This window comes from Psittacula echo (genome assembly GCF_963264785.1).
Source record: "Psittacula echo genome assembly, chromosome: 1".
Lineage (NCBI taxonomy): Eukaryota > Metazoa > Chordata > Aves > Psittaciformes > Psittacidae > Psittacula > Psittacula echo.
Genome location: NC_137735.1, coordinates 264,290 through 284,117, shown reverse-complemented (window position 1 = coordinate 284,117; position 19,828 = coordinate 264,290). Strand labels below are relative to the sequence as shown.

Below are 19,828 nucleotides of genomic sequence, written 5' to 3'. Positions count from 1 at the left end.
TGGAGGAGACAGAACCCATCTCACTCCAAAAGGGAGCAGAGAAACACCCAGGGATGACCCAGGAGCATCCAACCACGCTCCAGAACCCCAATGGCAGCAGCAAGGTCCACACAACAACCACAGCCTCAACAGCAAGAGGCCTTTCCCCACTGCTCCCGCAGAGCCCAGAGGCAGGTGCAGACCCAAGGCCAGCAGAGGATGTTCTCTGGTGAGCACCATCTGGCACCAGGGAAGCTCACAAGGCGCTTACAGTCTATTTTAACACACCAAGAGCTGCCCTAAGCTCACAAATGAGGATTTACCTGCTAATCACTGCGCTATTTTGGGGTGCTATCAAGTGCACTGAGGTTCCCATGCGCTGGTGCAGGGCAAGAGCTCAAAGGAGGGGATGGAGAGCTCACAAGTTCATTAAAGGCTGAAGAGGCTGCACTCCAAGGTGGCAGCAGCCCAGCTCTCTGAGCGGGATGGATCCATCCGACCCCATCTCCATGCAGTGCTGGTGGGAAGGGCTCTCTGCAGAGCCACTGCCACAACCACCTCTCAGAGGCAATGCGGAGCTGCGGCTCTGAGCTGGTGGCAGCGCGGGGACAGCGATGGAAACCACGGGAGCGGGGCTGGAGAGGCAGAGCAACGGCCCGGTCGGGAGGAGCGGCTCTGCCCATGGCCCCAGCAGAGCCCTGCCTGCAGGCTGGAGCCTCACAAACGTGCAGAGGCCGCAGAGCAGAGCAGGGATGGAGGCGGGCACCAGTGAGAGCTGCTCCGGGTGCTGCTGCATCGCTCCTCACCTGGGCCCTTCCCATGGGCAGGTGCTGCTGCTGGGACCATGGCCCCAGCCAAACCTCCACACGGAAGCGGCTGGAACGAAAGGCACGTCCAGGACAGCACCAAGGAGGCAGCAGGCACCGTACTGCACCCTCGTGCTCGCACTCAGCCGGGGTTTGCTCCTCTCCTCTCTCACGGCGATATCTTCCTGGCAAAGAGCATGCCCACACCAAGAGCCAAAGATGGGGATGAGGAATCTCTGCCGAGCCCCCTGCAGCCTTCGTTCAGGTTGGTACTAAGGGATAGGAAAGCTCTGGGGCTTGGGAAGTGCCATGGACAGGCTGGTGGGGGTGGGGAGCAGCAGCCCATGGTGAGGACAGGTCTCACGTTCAAACCAACCTGGAACTTGCCTCCAAGCTCCAGAGCCCACTTCTGGGCAGCGCAGAAGCTGCTCCAGCTCCTGGGGCTTGTTCTTTACCCCAGGGCTTGAACCATTGCTCACCTACGGGGTAAAACTGCTCCTGAGAACCATCAAATCAACCAGGGGGGGAAAGAGCTTCAGCATCATCCAGTCCAACCCTTACCCCAGCCCTGCCAAGGCCACCACTGCCCCATGTCCCCAAGTGCCACGTCTATATGTTTTCTGAACCCTTGCAGGACGGTGACTGCAGCCCTGCCCTGGGCAGCCTGTTCCAATGCCTGAGCACCCTTTGGGGCAGGAATTGTTCCTCAGCTCCATCTAAACCTGCCCTGGTGCAGCTTGAGGCCGGTTCCTCTTGTCCCATCCCTTGTTCCTTGGGAGCAGAGCCCAGCCCCTCCTGGCTCCATCCTCCTCTCAGGCACTTGTAGGGAGCCATCAGGTCCCCCCTGAGCCTTCTCTTCTCCAGACTGAACCCCCCAGGTCCCTCAGCCCTTCCCCATCACACTGTGCTCCAGGCCCTGCACCAGCTCCAGTGCCCTTCTCTGGCCCCGCTCCAGCCCCTCAATGTCTCTCTTGCAGTGAGGGGCCCAGAGCTGAACACAGGGTTCGGGGTACCCAGCACGGGGGCACCGCAGCAGAGCCTCGCAGGGCTCAGGGATGGGTGATGGAAGGTTCCCCACCGCTCCCACCCCTCCCGCCCCCCTCCCCAGCACGGCGCAGGCAGCGCATGCAGCGAGCAGCATGCAGCGGGCGGATGGAGGCGCGGGGCCCGGTGGCAATGGGATGCGGAGGTGGCTCCATGCAGCCGGGGCAGCGGGGACGGGCACACAGACACCACCTTTTTCGGTTTCACTCCGCGCTGCGTGAGGAGGGAACAAAAGGCACAAGGTTAGAGCTGAGTCACATCGCAGCGGGGGGGACCTGCCCAAACACCAGCCCCAGCTCCTCGTGGGCAGGAGAGGCCCAAAGGAGGCACCAGGCTCCCAGCAGGCAGGAATCCACCCGGGAGAACGCACACACACACGTAAGGCAGCGGAATGGGGAGAACAGGAGCGGGGCTCACCCTGAACCCCTCAGCCACCACCATTGACCCACCTCCCGTGGGATCTTTGGGGGTGCTGGATACACCCAAAGGAAAAGAGATTCCCTCAATAGATCCCCTCCATCACACTTGCACAGAGGGTTAAACACTGGAGCTCCCCCACACCTGGGCCCTGGGGAGGGGGATCCCCCAAACCCAGCTCTCAAACACCGCCTGTACCTGCACCGCCTCGGGTCAGACACTCCGAAGGGAAGAGGAGGCTGCACCCAGCCGGGATGCTTCACCTCACACATGGAACCACATCTCCCCCCCTTCTCTCAGGCCCTGAAGGAGCTGGGCACACACAGCCAGCACCTGCCAGGACCGGGATGCTCATTCTGGACTCATTTTCCATACACCAAGCCAAGCTGGATGCCCCAGAGCATCAGAGCACATCACACAGCAGCACCTCCAGCCCAGAACAGCATCAGGGAGCTCCATCTACCAGAACATTCCACTCCAGCATTGGCCAGCACCAAATTCCCAAGCTCTTACACTGAAAACCATGGTAACTGTGGTACCAGAGGTTACTGATAACAGAGGTAACTGTGATAACTGATGCTGACAGACAGGAGGTACCATTGGCTCTTTCACCTGGGCTTCCTCAAACCTTGCACACACAAACCCCTTTGGTTCATCCCCTCTCCTACAACCTTCTGCCAGTGTGAGCAGCACGATTCCCTCCAACACCCAGTGACTCCCTCCTGCAGCCTTGACACCGGGGCAGTGCCACAGGCCCGCAATGGCAAAGGCCCCTCACTAAGTCACATCCCACCCGGCAGCAAAAGGCACTCCTGGGATCCTCCACATCCTGGCAGTACAAGGAGGGAGCTCCCTGCTCACCCTGTGCTCGATGAGGCTGGATGAGGCTCCTGACCTGCTCCCAGCAGCCTGGGTGCAACACAGAGCTGCCTGATCCCGGGAAACACCCGGCTCCCATCCCGCAGACACGCTCACCACCGCCATTCCCAGTGTCTGGAGCACGGCCTTCCCTGGACTAACCTCCAACACCTCCAACTGCGCCTGCCTGGGGCCAAGGCAGCTCAGGACAGGTACCTGCTCCCCTTTTGTGTCCCTTGGGATGCAGCCATCCCACCCGGACACAACCTGGCTGTGCCTCTGGGATTCCCGGCTCCAGACCCACACGGTGCATCCCCGAGTGTGTCAGCCAGGGAGAGCTCATGTCACATCCCGAGGTGGATGCAGGATGTCAGGCTCATTCCCTACAGGAGCGCAGCCAAACGCTGTGATTGAACCAGATAAAGCTGCCATACAGGAAGCTGTTGGGATTTATTCCTCAGGCACCAATTCCTGTCGTGAGCTGAAAAGTGCCATTTCCAGGCCCTTGTTCCCATGGGATTAGGAGGAAAAGCACTTTTCCAGGTTTTATTACAGAGCACTGAGCTGCAAAGGGCTTAACCAGGACTGGGGCTGGCAAACACCATCCCCTGGGCACACGGTGTGTGCCGTGCTCCTCCTGCAGGGCTGAGCTGCAGAGCGCAGGGAGTGACACCAGTGACACCAGTGACAGGAGCCAGCCTGCCCAGCCATGACCCCAGCTCCTCCCAGCCACCGCGGGCTCGGCACTCACCAGTTTGCTGCCTTTGGTGGCATCCGTGGAGTCTGCAAAGAGAAACACAGACAGAACCATCACGTTCGGCACCAGCATCACATGAAAGAACCATTGAGAGTGTTCTTAGGGAGATGGGGAAGCAGAGGCCGGGAAAGACCTGGGAGCACGACACGAGGTAGATCATGGAATCCCAGCCTGGTTTGGGTTGGAAGGGACCTTAAAGCTTCTCCAGCCCCAATCCCTGCCATGGGCAGGGACCCCTTCCACTGGAGCAGCTTGCTCCAAGCCCCTGTGTCCAACCTGGCCTTGAACACTGCCAGGGATGGGGCAGCCACAGCTTCTCTGGGCACCCTGTGCCAGCGCCTCAGCACCCTCACAGGGAAGAGCTTCTGCCTAAGAGCTCATCTCAGTCTCCCCTCGGGCAGGTTAAAGCCATTCCCCTTGGCCTGTCCCTACAGGCCCTTGTCCCAAGCCCCTCTCCAGGTTTCCTGCAGCCCCTTTAGGCACTGGAGCTGCTCTGAGGGCTCCAAGGAGGCAGAGGCACGAGGTCACGCAGAGCTCCCAGCCCCACAGCTTGGCTCTGAGCACCCCAGCAGCCAAGAGCCAGAGCTGCCTCCACCACACAGCACCCGCAGCAGCACCCACTGACATCACCTGCAGCCATTGCCATGGGAACCCTGGCGAGGAGCCACATCCCAGCACCTGCATCCCTACACCTGCATCCCTACACCTGCATCCCAGCCCCACTGGTTCACCCATCACAGAGGGACCAGAGCTCATACACGTGTCCCACAAGAGCAGAGGGGCAGAACCCCCTCCCTGACCTGCTCATGCTCTGGGGTGCAGCCCAGCACACAGGTTGAGGGTTTTCCTCACGTTCCTGTGGATTTCCTGCATCCACAGGATCTTCCTATGGTTCAGTTCACCCCCTTTGCCTCTTGTCCCATTGCCTGGCACCACTGAGAAGAGCCTGGCCCCACGTGCTGGGCTGATCCATCAGATCCCCCTGAGCTGCTTCCTCTTTGGGGGCTGGAAGGAGACGACCTAAAGGTCCCTTGCAACCCCCCCATCCCGTGGCTCTCCAGGCTGACCAGGCCCAGCTCCCTCAGCCTCTCCTCACAGGAGAGATGCTCCAGGCCCCTCAGCATTCCAGCAGCCCTTCCCTGGCCTTGCTCCAGGAGCTCCATGTCTCTTGTCCTGGGGAGCCCAGACCTGGACGCAGGGCTCCTGGGGAGGCCCCACGGAGCTGGGCAGAGGCAGGATCACCCCTTCCCTGTGGAATGATCTCCCTAGGGAAGTGGGGACTCCCCAGTGTTGGACTCTGTTAAGACTGGGCCAGGTTGGACACAGGGGCTTGGAGCAAGCTGCTCCAGTGGAAGGGGTCCCTGCCCGCGGCAGGGGTTGGAGCTGGAGGAGCTTTAAGCTCCCTTCCAAGCCAAACCGTTCCAGGATTCACTTGAGGAATTATAAGGGAGCAAACTGAGAGCTCAGCTGGGAATTCTGGATTGAGAAGAGCGGAACACCCCAGGAACACTGTGGGATGTTTCCCTGCCGCAGCTCCCGCAGGACAAGGTGAAGGCCGGACACCAGGACACGGTGCCAAGCCTAATTCCCATTCCAGGCATGGGATGGATAGAACCAACATCCCCCACAGGAGTCCCCAGCCTGGCACCCAGTGCCAAAGGCTGCCATGGGCAGGAAGCTGGCCTGGATCCATGCTCCCGAGATCCATGAGTGTGCTGCTGAGTGACTGCTCCACAAAGCGGAGCTCAATGGGAGGCAGAGCTCACAGAGCCAGGAAGGAGCTGCCCAGCAAGGGAAAGGGAAGGAACGCTCCACATGCAGTGGGAAGGGGTCAGTGCCAAGGAGGTGGGAATGAGGCACAGCCCTGAGGGGGGATTTCACAGCATGAGAGTAAATCAGCTCTTCCTTCCCCAGCCTTAGAACAGTTCAAATCTTCCTTCCACACACCCATGCCTCAGGCAGGATCTCCCACCCCTCTGGGCTGGATGTCCCATCCCTGCAGGAAGGATCTCCCACCCCATTCCCACCAGACCTTCATGGTAAGCACAGGCCAGCCCAGAGCAACCCTTGCACATGGTGCTTCCTTCCGGGATCCCAAAGAACGCACAGGACCGTGCAGGGAGCACCCCAGGAGAGCTGGATGAGCAAGTGGGGACCTGAACCAGGGCCAGACCTGCAGGCAGTGCCCACCCCCAGTGCGTGGACCCGGATGTGTGCCTGGTGGTGGAGCAGGGGAGGGACGGCGCTGGGGCAGGCAGAGCTCTTGTACCTCTCTTGGGAACCTTCAGGGCAGCAGATTCCGGGGTCTCCGGGGAGGTTGTGTCAGCTCCATCTTCAAACACCTGGATCTGGGGAAGCACAACAACAGTTATCGCACAGGAATGGGATAACGGCGCTGGCCCAGGGTGCCCAGAGAAGCTGTGGCTGCCCCATCCCTGGCAGTGTTCAAGGCCAGGTTGGACACAGGGGCTTGGAGCAAGCTGCTCCAGTGGAAGGGGTCCCTGCCCGTGACAGGGGCTGGAACCGAATAAGCCTTAAGGTCCCTTCACCCCAACCCATTCCATGGTTCCAGGCTCCCATGACCCAGCTGATTCAGCTCTGCCAATCCAGTACAAGCTTCATCTCCCTCGCTCAGGAGCGGTGCTCGGGGTGCAGGTGGTGCCGGGGGGGACAGGGTTCCCTTTTGCACAGTTCCTGCTGTAGATCTGCCCACAGCTCCCTCCACCCTCCCTCGCGTGGGGTCAGAGCTCTCAGGGTCAATGGTAAATGAGGGTTCTCAGGGGGAATGTGGAGCTGGGCAATGTTTGTGCCACTGCTGCCGGAGCCGTGGTGCCGGGGCCTGCTCCCCCTCCTCCAAACATCTCGGGAGCTGAGCTCCAGTAACCCCAGGATCAGTAAAGCCGACCCCATCCGTCCTCTGCTGTTTGTTGTGGAGCTTCAGCTTTAACACTGCATCAGTGGGGAAACTGCAGAGGTTCTGGGTGATGTTTGTGCTGGTCCATGCAGTCACCAGCAGGTCCCACCCAGGGGCTGGGTGCTCTGTTCATCTGTGTGATGCTGTGCTGTGTCCTGGGGAAGGATGGAGCCCATGTGCTGGGTCTGCTCTGGAGCTCTGGGCTGAGCAGCATCCCAGTGTCCTGCCTTGGTCAGAGGGATGTGGGGAGCCACAAGAGCTGGAATAGCCACAGAATCCCAGCCTGGTTTGGGTGGAAGGGACCTTAAAGCTCATCCATCTCCAACCCCTGCCACAGGCAGGGACCCCTTCCACTGCAGCAGCTTGCTCCAAGCCCCTGTGTCCAACCTGGCCTTGAGCACTGCCAGGGATGGGGCAGCCACAGCTTCTCCGTTCAACCCCTTCCCGTGTCCCCCCACCCTCATAGGGAAGAACTTCCTTGTTCCAACTTAAGTTTTTCATCTAACTTTTCCCTCTTCCCTGTGAAAGCCCCAGCTCCTCATCCCATCCCTACTTCCCTTGTCCCAAGCCCCTCTCCAGGTTTCCTGCAGCCCCTTTAGGCACTGGAGCTGCTCTCAGGTCTCCCCTTCAGGAGCCTTCTCTTCTCCAGGCTGCCCCAGCCCAGCTCCCAGCCTGGCTCAGAGCAGAGCAGCTCCAGCCCTTGCAGCAGTTCCTGCCCCTCCACTTTGGAGACAAAATCAAACCATTCCCTCCCTCAGGAACCGCTCCTCACTTAACTCACCCGTACCCGTGTCAGGACGAGCCCTTAAATCAGGCTCAACAAGACACCGAGTGCGAGGATCCCTCACACGATGGAGCCAGGAGAGTCCAGAGACATCGTGGGTGCTCTGGGCCTGAAGGAACCTTGCTTCTTCCCCCCTGCCCAGGTGCCCAGGGCCCTTTTCCTGTTGGCTGAGGAGCCCGGAGCAGCGCCCAGGCCGGGCCGTACCTGGGACTGGCGCACGAAGATGCCGTGGTTCTCGTCGCAGGTGAAGTACCTCCTGCCCTGCACCGTGCCGTCGTTCTTGCCCTTCGCCTCGTCCAGGATGACCCCGACCCACTTGCCCGTGGCGAAGAGCGTGGCACCCACGTAGGCCACGGTGCCGCGGTGCCCCTTGCCGATGACCTCCACGCGGGAGCCCACCTTGAGGGGCCGGCTGCTGCCCTCCGCACTCATCCTGCCGCCGGAGCTGGGGGCCTGCGGGCAGAGCGCAGCGCGTTACACACACACACACACACACACCCCCAGAGCCTGCCTGCGCCCCGGGCCTCTCCTTCCCCTCCTGCACACACAGGTCCGAGGGGTCAGAACCATTCGGCTCCATCAGCAGCCAGGAAAAGGCAATTCCTTCCCTTCCCGCTGCCAAACAGGAACCAGGGACAATGGCAAAGCCCCACTGACCACAGCGCCGCTGGCAATGGACACTCCAGGCTCACAAAGCCCATTCCTGAGGTTATCAGCTCTGGGACATCAAAGCCAGGAGCAGACACCAGCGCAGCCTCATCTGCCCTAACCTGTGCTTGCTCCCTCTCTCTTCCTGTTATCGGACACTGCTGGAGCTTTCCAGCCTCCTGGAACACCAGCTCAGGAACACACAGGCCACCCCGGACACAACTTCCCAGCCACTTCCTGTTGTCAGGGGTTATGAGGCTCTGGGGGCACATCCAGCCACGGAGCTGGACCAGTGCCCGCACCGGCTGTATCCCGGGCACCAATCCCCAGTGAGATACATGGAGATCAGACTGTCCCGGCACGGAGCTGGATCAGCTGCATAACGGGTTCAAACTGAAACAGGGGAAGTTTAGATTGGATCTAAGGAAGAAATTCTTTACTGAGAGGGTGGTGAGGCACTGGAATGGGTTGCCCAGGGAGGTTGTGAATGCTCCATCCCTGGCAGTGTTCAAGGCCAGGTTGGATGAGGCCTTGGGTGCCATGGTTTAGTGTGAGGTGTCCCTGCCCATGGCAGGGGGGTTGGAACTGGATGATCTTAAGGCGCTTTCCAACCCTGACTGTTCTATGATTCTATGGAACCATGGAAAGGTTGGGGCTGGAAGGGACCTTAAAGCTCCTCCAGCTCCAACCCCTGCCACGGGCAGGGACCCCTTCCACTGGAGCAGCTTGCTCCAAGCCCCTGTGTCCAACCTGGCCTTGAACACTGCCAGGGATGGGGCAGCCACAGCTTCTCTGGGCACCCTGGGCCAGCGCCTCAGCACCCTCACAGGGAAGAGCTTCTGCCTAAGAGCTCAGCTCAGTCTCCCCTCTGGCAGAGCTCTGGGCAGGGGACAGGTCCTGGGCATTGGTGCTGAGCTCGGAGCTGCAGCAGTGATCCCTGCACCCCTCAGCTGCCAGGCTCCCACCCCTCAGGGCTCCTCCCTCGGCACGGATGCAAGGAGCTGAACCTCAAAGCGTCACTCAAGCACACATCAAAGCTCCAGCGACCCCCGAGCGCAGCAACAACCCAGGAACAGCTTCGGGACGAGATTCCCACCGCAGCCCCAATCCCAGCCCGGACCCGGCTGCGGTGAGGAGAGGCTTGGGAAGAACCCTGGTTCCTGTTAATCCTTCCTGCTGCCGAACAGACACCGCGTGGAGCTGCCATGGCCTGGAAGGGGATCAGGGATCACCCCCGGGGGAACAGAAACCTGGAGAGGGGCTTGGGCCAAGGGCTGTAGGGACAGGCCAAGGGGAATGGCTTGAACCTGCCCGAGGGGAGGCTCAGACACGGTGACTCTAACTCAGGCATCCAGAGCACCAAATCTGCTCAGGCTTCACCAGGATGAAGCCCCCAGCGTGGTGCTCAAGGCTGGAGAGCAAGGACTCCAACAGGGATGGTCTGGGTGCCTCTGGACACCCCACCCCAGGCACAGCACTGAGCACGTGTCCCCAGACCCCCGTCACAGACACCGCAGCCCAGCTTTGCTCCCCACAGCACTGATGTCAAACTGCATTTGTGCTGAGCTCAGCCCCTCACAGGCCTCATCCTGCCCCTCAATCCCATCCCGGGACCAGGACAGACCCACCAGGGCTCAGCTGGACACATCACCCCCTCACCCCCCTGCCCCCAGCACCAGTGCGATCAGTGCCACATCCCACAGCACCCCTGCGCTGGGAACACGGGAACACGCTAGGATCCTGCACAGGAACACAGCAGGACCTGCATGGGGAGAGAAAAGGAACTCCTCGGGCACGCACGCACTCTGGGCAGCCCTGAGCCCCCTCTGCTCCGTGCAGTGACCACGGCAGAGCCCGGAGCCCCCATCCCAGCACATTCCCAGCTTCATGCCCTCGCCCAGGCGCAGGTCCCTGTGGGGTCTGTGCTGGGGGTGGGACAGGGCCTGTGCTCAGCTGCTGCCCCCGGCCCATGGGGTGCTCGGCCAAGCTGGCAGCAGAACAGGGCCTCTGTCAGGTCCCCAGCACAGGGAATGGGGACCCAGCATCACTGCAGGAGGGACAAGAGGACACAAGAGAGGCAGTGCCCGGCCTGAGGCTGCCTCAGCCCATGGTAAAGCCTGGAATTGCTTCGGGAGGCCCCTGGGAAGCCCCGCACCGGCTCAGGCAGCCCGGAGCCGAGCAGGGAGGAAGGGAAAAGCCAGGATGCGGGAAGGGAAACAAGCCCCTGTCTCTGTGCTGGGATCACTGCGGGGCCTCGCTGCGCAGCGGGGCTCGCACAAAACAGGCCAACTTCAGCCCAGAGGACACGGCCTGGTGCAGGTCAGAGCTTACCCACCCCTGCCCATCAGAACAGACACTGCCAGGGAGGAACAGCTCAAAGCCCAGGCACAGGAACGCCGGGAAGCCCCCTCCAGACCCCAGCACTAACCCCGGTACCTGTAAGTGCACCGTTACCAGCAGCACAGGCAGGAGCTGGAGGTGAGTTTCCCCCCCAGCTCACCCGGCTGTACGCGTGTCTCCTGCCCTGGGCCATGCTGCCGCTGCCTCCTCTGCCTGGAGGATTCCGGGGCTGGAGGGAATGGCCTCACTTCATGGTGCTCCAGCAGCGGTTTTCCACGTCCCAGCCGATCCCAGCATCCCGCCGAGCCCCGGCTGGGCGCGGGGAAGGGGGAAAAGCCCGTTTCCGAGAGGCAGGGGATGCTTTAAGGAGGATGCGCCGGGATCCAGCGCAGCCGAGGGGAGGATGGATGGAGGAGCCGCTGCGGTAGAGCCGCTGCACGGCGCCCGCTGGGTCCTAACGCCGCCCCGCTGCTGCAGGGGGGATGGCACCGGGCCACGCCGCCGCCGCACCGGGAAGGACAGAGCCGCCTCCGGCCTGCCCTGTGCGGGCAGCACCCGGGGCTGTGCACAGGGGACACCCCGTTCCCCGCACCCCTGGGCACCACCATGGCCATGGCCATGCTGGCTCTGTCCCATGTGCCCGGGTTTGCCCCTCAGCCCCATCTCGCTCCTCCAGCACCACATCCCAGCACCACAAACCGGGGTGACAGAGCACCGAGACACAGGGGCTGTCCCCAGCACGCACCCCCCATGGCACGGCACGGTTCAGGATGTGCAGGCGATGGAAGGCACGGGGCTGACATGGTTAATGTGGGGATTTCACACCATCAATCGATAATTGTCCCTTCCCCAGCGACGTGAATGGGTGTGATTGAAGCCAGCAGCACCCTGCGAGCTGCCTGCAGTGAAACTGCTGCCTCTGAACGGCGAGTGGGGCTCAGCGAGGGGATGTGGTGACGCCAGGCACGCCAGGATGCTGCAGGCACCGGCACCCAGCACCCGGCATGGGCACACGTCCGGCAGCAAACCCAGAGCCACACCATGGAGCTCCGTGAGTGTTTGTGTCCTATTGTAGCCCCGGTGCAGTGACCACGGTGAAGGGGATGAACTACAAGGAGGGAAAAGGGTGCAGAGGGTCCTGCTGCAGGCCGGGAATGGGGAAATTCCCCTCTCAAAGGCTGGCTCTTCCCACAGAACCATAGGAATACGAGGACACACCAAAGCCAGCAAACTCCAGGAGGAGCCTCCTCCAGCACCACCAACCATAGCTCAGGGTGCGTTCTCATCTAAAAGAACATCAGGCACACGGGGCTGGGTCCTCCTCCCAGAGCTCTCCCATGTTCAACCTGAAGCACAAGGGAAGGGAAATTCCCCCCAAAACCACGATTCTCCCCCCTGCAGCATCCAGTTGCAGGAAGTTCATGCCCTAGGGTTCCAATACCCAGATAGAGACTTGTTACCCTTCCAAACAGCCATGAGAATCCTACAATCCACCAGGCTGGAATAGAGCATCAAGAGCAACCAAGTCCAACCAGTGCCCAGCACTGCAGAACGTGGGGATGCTTCACATCAAATCCTGTGGTTAACCCAAGAGGAACAAGTCTGTGGCAAGTTTAAGACCCACAAGGAGAAGGGGAGAAATTCAGGTCAATTAAAGCTGAATGAAGACATTAAGGAATATCCAGGCTGGCTCCAGCCACCAACCGGACTCTCCTCATCCACCGCAGCCGGAACACCATGGTCCACCATGGAGGACACACAGAGCCTCAGCTCCAGTGTTTGAGGGTCTCTGCAGCCCCAGAGCACAGCAGGGACACAAAACACACCAATTCCAACCTGCATCGGCATTCCCTAATCCCATAGGACACAAAGGCTGGAGCCCATGAAGAGAAGGATGTGCTGGGCCACCTCATCTACACCAGGCATTTCTCAGCAAACATGGTTTAGCCAAGATTCCCCCAAAGACAGCCCAAAGGACAGGACAAGACAGCCCAAAAGTTGGAGCAGATGATCCTTGGGGTCCCTTCAACCTGGAATTCTGCAATTCCATGAGGAGCCTTTGACAATGAGTTTGTGGATAGGTGCAGCGTGAACATGAAAATCCCTGCTCCTGGAGGATCCAACACCCACACCCTCGAGGAGGCACCATCTCAGCACCATTCACCACTTCCCATTTAGTACCTGTGCTATGGATGAAAATCCCCTTTTCCCTCCAAACTCCAGCACTCATCTTGGATGAGTGCTCTGCCAACCAAACCATCCCAGAGGAGCCCATTCCCTGGTGCCTCCAGAGGCTGCTGCAGCTCCCAGGAGACAGAAAACCCAAAAACACACCCAAGGGCCTGCTTCACCTTAGAGCTTTGAAATAAGAGCATTGCTTTAATGTCCTTCACTGAATTTCATCTGGAAATCATGGAAACCCCAGCATTCCTGAGGCCCATGGTCGCACCTCTTCCCACCTGATCCCTATGTGGTTTTTACCCGGGAATAGCACGTACCGTGGGAGCTGCGCGTGCCCAAATCCACCTGGGAGTGCTCCGGAGATGTGCGCTCACCCGGGAGCCTCAGCTACAGCCCAGAGCGTGCTCCGGGCACCGGGGCTGGGACAATCCTCATCCAGCCACCTGCAAAGAGGCACCAAGCGCTGAGATCCCCACGTGTGGTGGGTGAGGAACCATTGCCCGCCCCAGGGACGCCCCATGGGGTTGTGCAGGAGCTGCCTGACTCCCGGTGCAACACCCGTCCCTATGGATAAACACCACCAAAGAGCCAAGGAACCATTAGAAAACTTCAGGCTTGCTCCTGAAAGCTGCGATGGCTTTAACCTGCCCGAGGGGAGACTGAGCTGAGCTCTTAGGCAGAAGCTCTTCCCTGTGAGGGTGCTGAGGCGCTGGCCCAGGGTGCCCAGAGAAGCTGTGGCTGCCCCATCCCTGGCAGTGTTCAAGGCCAGGTTGGACACAGGGGCTTGGAGCAAGCTGCTCCAGTGGAAGGGGTCCCTGCCCATGGCAGGGGTTGGAGCTGGAGGAGCTTTAAGGTCCCTTCAACCCAAACCAGGCTGGGGCACCACGATGCTGAGGTTGGCCCCAGCCCAGATCCCAGAGGCTGATCCGGGCACTAGGACCCGGTGGGATGAGCGCCCGGAGCCTGCGCCATGCGCGGCTGCAGCACCGGCTCAGCCGCAGCCGCTGCAGCGCTCACCGGGCAGTGCCGGCCGCCGGGAGCAGGGATGTGCTGCGGAGCTCCCGCTGGGAATGCCGCCGGATCCACCCGCGCACGGCGGGAGGCGGAAGCCATGGCAACGGCCCGGAGCCGGGAATGCTGGAGGAGGTCAGTGTGGGGTGGGTTGAGCTCATCTCCATCAAACACCCCCATTCCTGAGCCCGGTCCCAGCCACGTGGGGGCATTCCCGGGTGTAACCACACCGGGAAAAGCTGATCCACACACCCCCAGCTCCGGTTTATGCTCCCAGACTTAGAGCAGCCAAACCCTTTTCCTCCCTGGGGCTGGGGTCCCCAGCTGGGGAGCGCTGGGCACTGCTGCAGGAACACAACCACCTCGGCTTCCCTTTGCAGGCAGCCTTAAGGAGCTTTTCCCTTTGCTCATTCCCGCCCTGTGCTGTCCCAGGCTCCATAAACCACTTCATTAAACACAGCAGCATTCCCTGTGGTGCCGGGAGCGGCCGCAGTCCCTGTCACTGCTCTCCCTGCTCCTCTGCATCCATCACACCATCCCAGAACCGTTCCCAGCCCTGCCAAGGCCACCACTGCCCCATGGCACTGAGGCCTCGTCTCCACGGGCTGTGAACCCTTGCAGGGCGGTGCCTGCAGCCCTGCCCTGGGCAGCCTGTGCCAATGCCTGAGCACCCTCTGGGGCAGGAATTGTTCCTCAGCTCCATCTAAACCTGCCCTGGTGCAGCTTGAGGCCGGTTCCTCTTGTCCCATCCCTTGTTCCTTGGGAGCAGAGCCCAGCCCCTCCTGGCTCCATCCTCCTCTCAGGCACTTGTAGGGAGCGATCAGGTCCCCCCTGAGCCTTCTCTTCTCCAGACTCAATCCATGAGCTACATTCAAACTGGGAAGCTCCTTGGGAACAGGCACAAACCCCCCTGAGCTCACCAGGGACGTTGTGCTTGATGGACACAGGAGGAGCTCACCCATGAGTTACCAACACCAGGAACCAGCAGAGCCAGGGGGGAAGAAGTTTGGGATCCGCAGAGGCTCCAGAGGACGGTGCAGCCTCCTCAGAGCCAGTGCCCAGAGTTGTGCCCCTCACACTGCCCAGGGCACAATCAACCCCTCCAGACACCAGAGCAAAGGGGGTGCTTGAGAAGCTCCAGGTTCTAGCAAGGGCTCTGCACCTCACCTGTCCCCAAGGGGGTCTCAGAAGAGCCCTACCACATCTCCATGATGTGACAGGAGGTGCCTTCACTCTTCTTCTCATCAACAGCCACAACACAGCCGTGTGAATTAACCAGGTATCCCAATCAGACAGTTATCACAGAACCCCAGCCTGGTTTGTGTTGGAAGGGACCTTAAAGCTCTTCCAGCTCCAACCCCTGCCACGGGCAGGGACCCCTTCCACTGGAGCAGCTTGCTCCAAGCCCCTGTGTCCAACCTGGCCTTGAACACTGCCAGGGATGGGGCAGCCACAGCTTCTCTGGGCACCCTGGGCCAGCGCCTCAGCACCCTCACAGAGAAGAGCCCTCCTCATCTCCCATCCAACCCCACTCTCTTATCAATTAACATCAATCTCTGCATCAATTATCCAGAGGCCGGGTCATTCCCATCCCTTCTCCAAATCAAACCATTCCCAACCCAACATCCAACCACTGCACGCGCAGCCATGGTCCTTCCTAAATCCCGTTTGTTCCATCTCTTCGTTTCTAACAGCATTCTGGCTCCACCTTTGCTTTACCCCAACATTCCATCGCGATACCCCAGAGGGGGTTATCCCTACAACACCCCAATGGGCTGTCCCAGCTGAGGCTACAAGCGGAGCGCGGCCTCTCCCCGTGCTCAGCACAGGAGGCTCCATGGCAGCGGCAGTGACTGCACTTTGTTCCCTCCGTGCAGATCCCCTCATCCCGCCCCCGCACGACGCCAGCGCCAATTCCCGTCGGGAACGCGGGATTCCAGCACCGCCCTGAGGAGGAAGGTGAATTAACCGGGAACACCCGAACCTGGCACACCGCGACCGGCGCAGCCGCGGGCGGCTTTGTCTGCATAGAACTCAATGGCGGCCCCCTGAGCACAACGGCTGCTGCCCCACAGGGACCCCGCAGGGACCGGGGACCCCATCACCAACCCTCGGGCCCCTCCCCACCGGGGCAGCCCCCCCCAAAACGGGGCCCACCGGAGGATCGCCCCCCCATTCCCGGCCCACCCCTCCCTCACCCAGCCCCATGGCGGGACCGCTCCGCACCCAGCGCCGCCCCTGCCCCGGCCCCGGCCCCGGGCTCACACCACCGCTCCCCCTCCACCACGCACGGGCCCCCCGGTACCTGCCGCAGGCCGCTCCCAGCGCCGCCTCCCGCAGCCGGAACCCGTCGCGGCGAAGCCCCCGCAGGCCCTCGGTGCTGCCCCCGCGCTGCCGCCCCGCCCGGGCGCGCCGCTGGCCGAGCCTGGCGTCAGGCACGGCCATAGACAGCCCACAGGGGAAGAAGGGAGGAAGGGGCCTCCCTTGGCGCGCATGCGCAGGACGGGCAGTGAAGCCGCGGGGGCCCGCGATGGCAGCTGTGACAGGCCGGGCCGCGGAGGGGATGAACCGGGGCACCGGCACCGGGCGGGGCTCGTGGGCGAGGCGGGAGCAGCAGCACGGGGCGCGGCGGGGCGGGGCCGCCCGCAGCGGGGGGGCCGGGCCGGGGCAGGAAGCTGGACGGGCCACGGAGCCGCTGGTAAGTGCCGCTGGCCCGGTCCCCCAGAGATGCGGGGGCTGGAGCGGCTCCGTGCCCCCAGTGGGTCTGAACCCGGTCCCGGTCCTTGGTCTGGTCCCTCGGGGGGGTCCCGAAGCCGTTGGTACGAGGGGGGAGGCTCCTCCCCGGCGTCTAACAGGAACTTCCCGCTGACCCGGGCCCGGTCCGTCCCAGGGACCCCGCTGTACCCGGGGCTGTCTATGGGGGGGGCCCCGTCCCGGTTCGTGTGTCCGCGGGTCACGGGGCACTGACCGCCGTTCCCGCCCCCCCCCCGCCCAGGTCTCTCGCGGTTCTCGCGCCGTGCCCGGGTCCCGTTCCCCGTCCCCGCGCTGCTCCCGCTCGTGCCCGCCGGGCAAAGGGACGTGGTTTTCCCGCGCTCCGGCCCCGCCGGAGTCTGGCGGGGGCCTCTCCCGGTACCGGGGTGCCCCCACCCGCGGCCCCGGGCCCCTGTTGGGGGGTGTTCGCGTCCCCCCTCCCACCGGCATCCCCAGGTCCCACCCACAGGCTGCGGGCGGCGGTCCCGGCGCCGGGTTCAGGTCCACGTGGCCGTTGACTCATTGCCCCCTCCTAGGCACAGCCCGGCCCCGTCCCTGCCGGTGCCAGCCCAGGGCGAGACCGCCCCGAGCGCTGCCGGGGCCTGGCGCCTGTCCCGGCGGGGGCTGCGGCCCTGCTGGGGAGTCCACAGCAGGCGCGGGGGTGTCACACCTCGACCTGTGCAGGGATCGGGTACAACCGGCACCGGCAGTGCCCTGCACACGGGTGGGGAGGCCGAGGTGGGGCTGTGAGAACCAGCTCGGGTGCACCCAAAACACACTCCTGATTGAGCTGGAGCGATTTGGGTTGAAGGGGGCTTAAAGTCATCTGGTTCCAACCGCAGGACCCCTTCCACTGGAGCAGCTTGAGCCAAGCCCCTGTGTCCAACCTGGCCTTGAACACTGCCAGGGATGGGGCAGCCACAGCTTCTCTGGGCACCCTGGGCCAGCGCCTCAGCACCCTCACAGGGAAGAGCTTCTGCCTAAGAGCTCATCTCAGTCTCCCCTCGGGCAGGTTAAAGCCGTTCCCATTGCCCTGTCCCTACAGGCCCTTGTCCCAAGCCCCTCTCCAGGTTTCCTGCAGCCCCTTTAGGCACTGGAGCTGCTCTCAGGTCTCCCCTTCAGGAGCCTTCTCTTCTCCAGGCTGACCCAGCCCAGCTCTCTCAGCCTGGCTCCAGAGCAGAGCTGCTCCGTGGCACACGGCAGACGGCACGTGCCGCTCCATACCCAACCAGCCCGTTCTGCCCACAGGCCAATGCCGAGGCGCAGGGAGGTGCCGGCGCTGGGCAGCCTGTGCCTGCAGAGCCTGGCGCAGCACATGCAGAGCCTCTGGGTGAGGGACTACAGCGACAATTACCTGGATGAGTTCCAGTTCCGCTTCGTCATGGGCCCCTTCAACGACCTCCGTGAGTGCCGGGGCTGGGTGAGGAGGTGCCGGGAGGTGAGCGGGGCCGGGATCCCCACTCTGACCCCGCTGTCACCCCGCAGCTGGGAGTGCGGTGCAGGAGCTGCTGCGGGTGCTGGCTGAGAGCCGGCGCCTCTCGCGGGCAGCACTGCATCTGCTGCTGCTGCCGCAGCTGCGAGAGCTCAGCCTCAGCCCCTGCCCCGGCCTGGCCAGCAACGGCATCGCCCGCCTGCTCGCCCTGCGCTGCCAGGTACCGGCTGAGCCTGCCTGTGGGGTGCAGGGGGCAACCTTTGGGGAAATGAGGCTTCGGGGTGCTCACACTATGTGGGGCTGGGGGCATGGGGTCAGGGGTGGCAATGCTGTGTGGGGCTGATTGAGCAAGGCTGGGAGTGTTCATGCTATGTGGGGCTGGGGGTACCCACGCTCCATGGGGCTGGGTGGGCAGGACAAGGGGCTCCCACCCTCTGTGGGTCAGGTTGAGCGGGGCTATGGGTACCCACCACCATCACCATCACACAGGGTGCCCCGGGGGGATGTTGGAGAGGACTCATGCCCCTGCCTGCACTGAGGGCCCCATGTGCCGCGGCAGGGCCTGAGCTCTCTGGACCTGCGCGGCTGCAGCCGGCTCTCTCCGACGGCGCTGGAGGCAGTGGTGGAGGCGCTGCCGCGGCTGCAGCGCCTGGTGCTGGCGGGCACGCAGGCGGAGGAGCGCGTGCTCTCGGTACTGGGCCGCTGCTGCCGAGGCCTGCGGGAGCTCGACGTCTCGCACTGCAGGAACCTGCCCCCCCGCACTCTGCGCTGCCTGGCCTTCGACCCGCTGCAGCAGCGCCGGTGCTGCCCCGCGCTGCGCGTCCTGCTAGCCCGTGGCCTGGAGCTGGCGGGGGATAGCGGCATGGCCCCGGCGCCAGCCTCGGCGCTGGCCTTCCTGCTGCTGGCACTGCCGTGCCTGGAGTTCCTGGCCCACGGAGCTGTGCCGGACGCCCTCCGCCTCCTGCATGAGCAGGAACTGGATGGTGCAGAGGACGCCGATGGCTTCCCCTCGCTGCAGGAGGCGGCACGGTGGCGGGGGGCAGCACCGGGGGGACCCCGGCTCACGCTGCCCCTGCGCCACGTGGAGGACGTGGAGGAGCCTGACCTGGCTGTGGTCCGGGCCATGTGTCCGCAGGCCGAGGAGGCCAGTGTGTGGCTGAGTGATGGCACCGGCACCGCGGAGCTGCGGCGCTGGGGCTCCCTGTCCCGGCTGACGCTGGGCTGTGCTGAGGGCCGGGCGCTGGCAGGGCTGGTGCCGGTGCTGCAGAGCCTGGGCCCACACCTGCAGAGCCTGACCCTGCATGGCTTCTGCTGCCACGATGGGCTGGCCCTGGTCGCTGTGCTGGCGGCGTGCCCCGGGCTGCGGGCCTTCAGCGCCGAGCTGCACCTACCACCGGACACCGACAGCGGGGAGCTGGATGAGGAGCTACCGCGCCGTGACACCGACCCCCTGCCCCGCGGCTGCCCGCAGCTCCAGACCTTCTCCTTGACGCTGGCTGGCGGCACTGGCTCCGGGCTGGTGCTGGGCACCACGCTGAGCTCTGCACTGACCTCGCTGCTGTGCCACGCGCTGCACCTGCAGCGCCTGCGCCTGCTTGCCATCCCCTTCCCACTGGATCCGGTGTTCCAGGCGGTGCTGGCGGCACCGGGGCCACCACTGCAGGAGCTGCAGGAGCTGAGCCTGGCCGGGAGCCGCGTGTCCGGCCGCACGGTGCGGCTGCTGCTGGCTTCCCACAGCCGCCTGCACCGCATGGACCTGAGCCACTGCCGCGACATCCACCGGCGCGACTACGACGGCTTCCTGCAGAGTGTGAGGAAGCAGCTCCTGGACCTGGACATCACCTGGGAATAGCAGCGCCGGCGGCACCCGCCTTTAATAAAGGAGTTGTGCTGCCGACAGCGGCAC

General features: G+C 63.0%; 2 protein-coding genes across 6 annotated transcripts in view; one reads left to right on the top strand and one right to left on the bottom strand.

The window, feature by feature from the left end:
• DCTN1 (dynactin subunit 1) overlaps positions 1-16,082 on the bottom strand; it is a 39,989-nt gene extending 23,907 nt beyond the window's left edge. For 2 of the 5 annotated variants that reach the window (XR_013958544.1, XM_080635103.1), the window contains exons 1-5: positions 16,045-16,082; positions 13,046-13,171; positions 7,764-8,012; positions 6,131-6,209; positions 3,856-3,887 (exon numbers count right to left, since the gene is read on the bottom strand). Coding sequence is in view for 3 of the 5 variants with exons in the window: in XM_080635103.1 (XP_080491229.1) it covers positions 3,856-3,887; positions 6,131-6,209; positions 7,764-7,991 (339 nt within the window). In the remaining 2 variants the exon portion in view is untranslated. Of the gene's footprint in view, positions 1-3,855; positions 3,888-6,130; positions 6,210-7,556; positions 7,613-7,763; positions 8,013-13,045; positions 13,172-15,937; positions 16,022-16,044 lie in introns of those variants that run through there. The other 3 variants (XM_080635104.1, XM_080635105.1, XM_080635106.1) reach the window with 3 other exon arrangements.
• Positions 13,677-19,774, top strand: LOC308229027 (uncharacterized protein; the record flags this gene model as incomplete). Its single annotated transcript, XM_080632766.1, has 7 exons — positions 13,677-13,874; positions 15,617-15,698; positions 15,815-16,174; positions 16,344-16,437; positions 17,739-17,893; positions 17,976-18,142; positions 18,482-19,774. The coding sequence occupies 7 exons, from the start codon at positions 13,677-13,679 to the stop codon at positions 19,772-19,774; spliced, it is 2,349 nt and encodes a 782-aa protein (XP_080488892.1).
• Positions 19,775-19,828: the final 54 nt, after the last annotated feature.